Consider the following 7750-nt stretch of genomic DNA (forward strand, 5'->3'; position numbering starts at 1 on the left):
AACGAGTTCTTTAAAGATTTAAAACAAAAATTTTAAATGAGGAATAAAAGGTAAAAGGAGGATAATGAAGAACGAAGGAAGAAGTAAAGAAAATGAGGTAAAATGGTGAAGATGAAGAAGTAAAAATAAGAGGGAAGGACATCGAAGGCCTTATATAGGCATGGGTTTGGTGGTTACAAATCCGGACCAATCGGGAAGCGCCACGTGGCCCGTAATTAATGAAGACATGATTTGAAAGGACGTGCGTAACGGCGGTTGCGAGCTCGACCTTTCGGGGTGTGACACGTGGCGGACGGCGAGAAGAGGTGACAATTGTTCCGCGAAACGAGAAGATAGGAACGAGCCAACGGGATCAGGTTTCATGATTCATCCTTAAGATTACTAAGGTGAGACCTCGGTCGGAAGTGTGGGGACTATGCGCTTATACGTAAAAATACGGTTATCGTTTATCGGGGTGCAAATCGGGGGAAAAATAAAAAAGATAGAAGAAAACAATAGCGCTGATCAGAGAAGAAGTTTGAAGAAAATCGTTGGGTCCCGAACACCGGGGTAACTCACTTATCGTGGTTGGTCGGTTCGAACATACGATCGGCCGTGACGTTTGGGTTTCCTCGATGTTTTACGATTGTGGCCGTTGGTCCGGTTCATGACTATTCGCTCGCCACGTGTGGAGATCGTGTTGTCAATTACGTCGTACGGTGTCGGACCGTACGACCCAACCTTATCCATATTAGGTTTTCTTTATCCTAAAAAGGCTCCATGATGTATGAAGGGCCCATATGAAAAACTATAAATAAGGGCATTTCCTTTAGGGGGTTGGCTGATCATCTGAAAAACATTGTATCTGATTATATTGAAGCTTTCTCCTTTTTTCTTCTCACCTTTTCTCTGACTTTGGTCTGGTTTACAGTTCTAAATACACAAAATTGTATTGTCCAGCATATTATACGGAAATATATACATATATATATTAGTTTCTTAGCTTGAACCCACAATATTAACATATTAACCGAAAACATAAGCATACTGATTTTCATACTCCTACGTCGTTCATAGGACCTCATGGACTCTTTTTGCATTTATTGCAGCACTTTTTGTCATTGGCTTGCAAATCACTGATACATTTCTAGCAGGCGTCCAGACCTATTATGCAGTCCATAAAAAATAGATCTAGTGATGATAGGATTCAAAACCAGTTCTATTTTTCCCTGGGGAATTCTTGCGTATCATGTTTATTGAATTCGTCATTTTTTTTTTTTTAATTTTTTTTTTTAACCTTGTTGCTTTGACGGTGATTGATCTTTGTACTCTTCTTGTTTTATGCGTACAAACTAATAATCTGTTTAATTTGTTTGCGTATGTTATATTTGTGTATAAATTTTGCCCCATGTCTAATAGCTTAACTTCTTAGTTGTGAGTGGTCACACAACTTAGTTTGATATCAAAGTAGAGAGAATTTTTTAATTTGAGTCCCACTGTCACCTACCAGCAAAATATTTCATTATGGAATCAGTTTGAGACCCCAAATAAACCTCAGAATGAAAGGACAAAGAAGATCATATTCATATATATACTCCTCCTTTTGACTGGCCCAATGTGAGTATATAAGGAATACTATAATTAGTAATTATGCATTATCCTTAATAGCCATTCAAAAGTCTCAGTGATGATCCAATAATACCAGTGAGTTTGGGGTTAGTCACACCAGTGAGTTTCGGGAGTTTTAGATATACTTTTTCAATTAATGGAGTATTAATTGAGACGTTTAAGAAGAAACAAGGGATAATTCAGATAGATACTCATTTAATGCTATTAAGAGCATGTTTGGCCTAGCGGCTAAAAATTGCTTATTTTGAGAAGTTATTTATTTTATTTTTTTTATTTTTTTTGTGAAAGTGCTTTTAAAAAGAGTACTTTCGGTGAGAAGCAGTTTTTGTTTGGTTAATTCATTTGAAAAGTGCTTTTGATTGCTTTTAATAAGCAAATTGTGTTTGGCTAATTATCTTTAAAAAGTGCTTTTGAGTGTCAAATTACGAAAAAGGACAATTATCAACTAATGTTTACTATCAAGATTATTTTAAAGAGAGAAATTATTTTAAATATCTATTATGAAATATTTTAATTAAGTTTTTACTTTTATTTAATTAAAATTTAAAAGTACATATTAAAATTTTCCAATTAATATAATACACATATATAAATGAAATATTAAATATTAATATAATATCAACACGATTATTTAAATATAATAAAAATCTACAACCAAAATGAAATTCAAAATCATTCCACAAATTATAAAAGTCTATTACATACGTGAAAGCCAACTTTATACTACGTAAAATAAAAATAAAAGAATTATTAATTAAAAATGAATGGATTAATAAGGGATATACTTGGTAATATGTATTTTGGTAGGGATATTTGTGTCTTAAAAAAATAATTTTACGCTTTCGCTTTTTCAAGAGCTTCGCTTCTACTTAAAAACATTTTACTAATTAATCAAACACCTCAAATATCCCAAAAAAGTGTTTTTTCTCTATTTAAAAAAAAATGCTTTTGGCCTCAAACCGCTAGGCCAAACAACCTCTAAATATTTTTCTTAAAAAATAGTTTTACTAATTAATCAGACGCCTCAAATATCCCAAAAAAGTGTTTTTTCTCTATTTGACTATACTTTTATGTATAAAAAAAAAAAATGCTTTTGGCCTCAATTTTACCTAGTATAAAGCCAATGTTACAACCTCTAAATATTTTTCTTAAAGAGTTAACTAATTTTTAAAAGATATGGACGGAAGGTAGTAAAATTCCTGTAAATTGACGGAAAAGTAAGGATGAGGCACAAAAAAGAACTTTGTAATCTCCAAGGAAGTTGTGACTATGCTTTTATGTATAGTTCTAAGTTTCTAGCTGGCTTTTCAGATACTTAGCGTGAAAATTATGGTAGTTATCCTAGATCTTTTATATATTTTATTTAGTATAAAGATTTCTATATGTTATAAAATTAGTGACCAAATTTTATTTCCAATACATGTTCTAATTTTTTTTTACAATAATTCGTTTGTGCCTTTTTGCTTTCCTTTGTGTTGAGTTTAAAATATTTAATTATTCTATATAATTGGGTATTTTTTTTTTCCACTTTCCAAAATTTGTCTATGTATGAAATGTGTGTGTGTAAAAAAACTCACAATGCTTTAGTGTAATGAAAAACAATGTTGTTGAATAACTATGAAATTTATATACAAACGTTGCTTTGTATTCCTTATTCGGGAGTATCAATCACTTGAAGTTCACTTAAACTGCTACTCCAAAAAAATGAGATTGATATTTCGATTAGTTTGAAAGAATATTGTCAATTGGACTAATGATTATTGTATATTCATATAAAGGTCTCAGTAAAACATAAAAAAACAATACTATTCATGTGATCCAATACCATTCACGTGCTTCAAAATAATAAATTTACACAAGTAAGTCATTACGAACAAAACAAACTACTAGTTCGTATACATAAACAAGAGTACAAAGATCAATCGTCATTATAGCACTAAAGGTAAAAGAAATTATGAATTCAACAAACATGACACTCATGAGTTCCTCCAGAAAACACACACACACGCACACCAAAAAAAAAAAAAAAAAAAGAACTGGTTGGTTTTGACACCTACCATTGTCCATTACTAGCTCTGTTTGGGATGGACTGCATAATAGGCTTGGATGCTTGCTAGAGATGTATCACTGACTTGCAAACAAATGACAAATATTGCTGCAATAAATGCTAAAACAGTCCATGGGTTAGTAAAATGAGTGTTGTTCCACTCAGCAATCCATATTTTTGTTCTGCTTTTGTAATGATTCTCAATTTGTTTTTTGACATCAACAAGGACGCGTGGATTAGGCACCAAATCTCTTGTTATCTCATTGAAAAGATCTGCAACTTCTTGATCACTTCCAAGACAGTTAAGAAGTATACCTTTGGATCTAAGCTTTTCCACATCTTCAGCATGATCAATAAGGGAATCTATGAAGCAAAGATAAGAGGTAACGCCAAACTCATCTGGTGTATCAGGGCATGCCTCATATGCAACCAAGTTTAAAAACTCCGACTTGGTTGAATCATCTACGGTCATTGGAGGAAGTGTTAAAAGAGATGAGAAAAGAAATGAATCGAACTTAACATCTAAAAGACCAGGACTCTTTCCCGGCCTCAAATGGATTCCTGCTTTCCTCAGCTCTTTGGCTGAACGATACGACCAAGACTCACCCGGTTGATCGCACGAAGACTCACCCGGTTGATCGCATTCTTCTGATAAAGCCTTCGGGTCTATGAGATGTGTTTTTAATAGCTCGAGGAGATGAAGCGGAGTTTTCTCGCTTTCTTGTTTGGTAAGGGAAGGCCCTTCTCCTTGACAATTTTTTCCAAGAAAGTTACGAAAGAAATCCTTGATACATTGAATGAATCCGTGACCTTGATCAGGCTTGTTATGTGCACTCGAGATGAAATCGTTAATCATCCCCATTCCTTCATTATTCTTGAACTTACAGCTCATTAACACCTGCAAGACTTCAAATGGCAATTGATTTTCAAGTAAGAAAAGATCACCACGAATGAAAGCTATATCATGGCTCTTCATTTTCAGCTCTTTATAATTGCCAGTGACAATGCAGTGAAGGTATTGGAGGATGAAGCATCCATCCAGGAACATCATCTGTGTAAACTTCTCGTAGCTGTATTTTTTGATCGAGTCCTCAGCATAACACTCCCTAACATTAGGCATAATGTTCTTGACCCTTCCGTAAAGCTCGTCAATGGACGCTGAGTTTGTCGCACGCCATGATGAGACCCCTTTAGGTGTTGGTTTGTTACTATCTTGATCAGCAAACTCAACTGCAAATACCTCCTTGTACTTCTCCATTGGTTGAAGTTCGGATTTCCCGTGGTGAAATGGACCGATAGAAACCACGAGGGGCTCATAACAGCTTATGTTTGATTGAATCTTGCGATGCAAATTTGGGACCATTTGCATTTTTGGCTTCCGTGATGAGACAATGTACTCTCTGCTCTTCTTCAAGGAATATAGCCACTGCCTCTCATTTCCGCTAATTTTATGAGAATTTGAGTTTGAATCTTGAGGAACTGTGATGCTGCATTCATCATCAGATTTTTCATGAGAATTTGAGTTTGAATCTTGAGGAACTGTGATGCTCCATTCATCATCAGATTTTTCATTGCCGATGCTCCTACCTTCGTCTCTAGTAACCATTGTTCCTTTAGAATATTGTTTGTCCATATTTGGTGAAACCTCCTCAAACTATGGACCACAGTCTTGATAGTATTAAAATTTCTTCTAGGAAGAAACCAGACAAGTTCAGTTTTGAGTGCTGTGGAGACCAGTTCAAATGGACCAATGAATAGTGGGCATATGGGAAGGGGTTTTCAACTTTTAGCCATAAGTATTGTTGTTGTAGGTGGATAGGTCAATGGTGGTAGCTACTGTCAGTAGCTACTCATAAAAGCATTTCTTAGCTCCTAATCTGTAGAATGGTCCCCTAGTTTCTGAAAACGAAATGTAACTAAAACTTACGGAAATTACTGAGGACATTTATACTGGGAAACAGTTGTGCCAGACTTGGGTTTCTCAGACCATAAGTTACTATTTTTATTACCAACATGTTATTTATAATTTCATATTCGGTAACAATAATAATAATAATAATAAAATTATAGTATGAAGTTGTTGTGAATGTTTCATTTTAAAAGAAGGCCTTAGTAGGCGAAGAATAAGCAGGTTGTTATGAATGGTTTAAGTAGGGATGTACAGGCGGAGCTAAGGGGACGGAATCTGAAAATTACCTTGTACATACAATGTTAAAATATAAAGGTTGGCATCATCCATTAAAGATTCTGGCACGACAATTCCATTGAAATGAAGAAATTCATCGCTAAATTGATTTAATTATGCATTTAATCCAAAATAGTTGAACATAATCCAAGTGATAACCAAGAAATACACTATTGTTAAACGATACCAACTCCGTACAAAAGTTCCCCCCCACCCCACACCCCCACACGACAGTGGAGACTAGAGAGCAGGGTTCAAACTCTGTGGTTAGTAAAGACAAAAAATGGTAGGTGCTATTTTTTCATCGCTCAAGTATGGGTTAGAGTTGCAGGCGGAAAGGTAACAGATATTCATGGAAGTAGTAAGTTGTGCGTAAGTTGACTCGAAGATCATAATTATTTAAAAAATGAATATATATACTAGCACCTAGGGGAGTGACCTAGTGATCAATAAAGTAAAGTAGAAAATCATGAGGTCTTTAAGTTCAAATTTCAGCGGAGACAAAAATTACTAGTAAGTGATTTGTTCTCACCCGTCTAAACTTTGATGGATGGAGTTAACGATCGGACATGCACTACAAAAAAAGAGCTATATTGAGGAGGTCTATTTGTGGGGGTCTTAAAAACCCCCACTATAAGATTATTTTGTAGCCTTTTTTTTAACCCCCGCTATATAATTCTTTTTGTGGAGGTTTATTTGTGGGGTTCTTAAAACCCCCACTATAAAATCATTTTGTAGCGTTTCTTTTAACTCCCACTATATAATTCTTTTTGTGGCGGTCTTATTATAGAGGTTTTTGATAACCTCCACAAGTTGCATCAAATTGTGGAGGTTTGTAAATATCATAATTCAATACAATTTGTGGGGGTTAATAACCCTACATATTTGGTCGTTACTAGCATGGAGATTGTGGACTCTCAATGGGCTACCCGTCATTTGCACCATGTGTGTGACAGCTACTCCGAATGAAAACATGTTCGGCGGTCTCGCAACTTCACTCAATCAAATGTCTTTCAGAAGTTTGTCTTTCTAATTAATATCCGACCATCGCGCCGAGCTTGTGACCACTTTGCATAACTCAGCGATAGAATTACATTTTGTTAGTCTTTTACCAATACACTAGGCTCGTTGTTTCAAGAGAATCAGATGAAGATGTTACTCGGGTTATATATAACTGGATGGTTAAAATGAAAAAGTGTTATTGGGGTGTTATGTGATAGAATTCATATCAAACTGAAAGATAAGTTCTATAAAACAGTTGTAAGACCAATAATATCATATGTTAGCGAGTGTCGGTAGGAAAGTCCAATATATCCATAAGATGAATATTGCAGAGATACATATGCTAAGATGGATTGTAGTCATACAAGATTAGGTAAGATTTAACATGATAACCTTCACTAGAAGGTACAAGTAGCACATATTTAATATAAAATGAGAAATCGTTTGAGATGACTTAATATACGGCGTCGACCTACAAATTTACTTGTGTAGGTGTGTGAAAGGAATTTTTTTAACAAAATATATGCACATAAATCTTTTATTTTCATAATATTAGGACTTCTGAATTTAAACAAATAATATTATTTTATCTAATCAAAGATATTTAGCAATTTGAATATTAAACGAATTATGTTAATGAGTTTTGTGAGTTTGTTCTATATCTTAGATTTTTATTTGTTTAGATATCTTGCTTTTTTGTTGCTTTTTTTATGTTTTATTTTTTTATAGTATATATATCTCAATTTTGTTAAAGTATGTTTTATTATATAGTTAGTTCTATCTCCCAATATTTTTAATTACTAATAAAAAAGAAATAAAAAGAGAAAAAAATGTGAAAAGGCAATATTAGACACCATCTTCCTAAGTGTTAATCTGAACATTATGGGGTAATTAGGAAATTAGACTCA

At 34.1% G+C, this 7750-nt stretch overlaps 1 protein-coding gene across 1 annotated transcript; it reads right to left on the reverse strand.

Annotated features, from left to right (window-relative positions):
* Positions 1–3368: 3368 nt before the first annotated feature.
* LOC132051002 (UPF0481 protein At3g47200-like) lies at positions 3369–5337 on the reverse strand. Its single transcript, XM_059442317.1, has one exon. It carries the CDS (start codon positions 5286–5288, stop codon positions 3678–3680), a length of 1611 nt encoding a protein of 536 aa, XP_059298300.1. The 5' UTR covers positions 5289–5337; the 3' UTR covers positions 3369–3677.
* Positions 5338–7750: the final 2413 nt, after the last annotated feature.

The sequence above is a fragment of the Lycium ferocissimum genome, chromosome 3 (genome assembly GCF_029784015.1).
Source record: "Lycium ferocissimum isolate CSIRO_LF1 chromosome 3, AGI_CSIRO_Lferr_CH_V1, whole genome shotgun sequence".
NCBI lineage: Eukaryota > Viridiplantae > Streptophyta > Magnoliopsida > Solanales > Solanaceae > Lycium > Lycium ferocissimum.

Bases quoted from the DNA above. Each gene is read 5' to 3' on its own strand.
- LOC132051002 (XM_059442317.1), bottom strand. From the start codon at position 5,288: ATGGACAAACAATATTCTAAAGGAACAATGGTTACTAGAGACGAAGGT.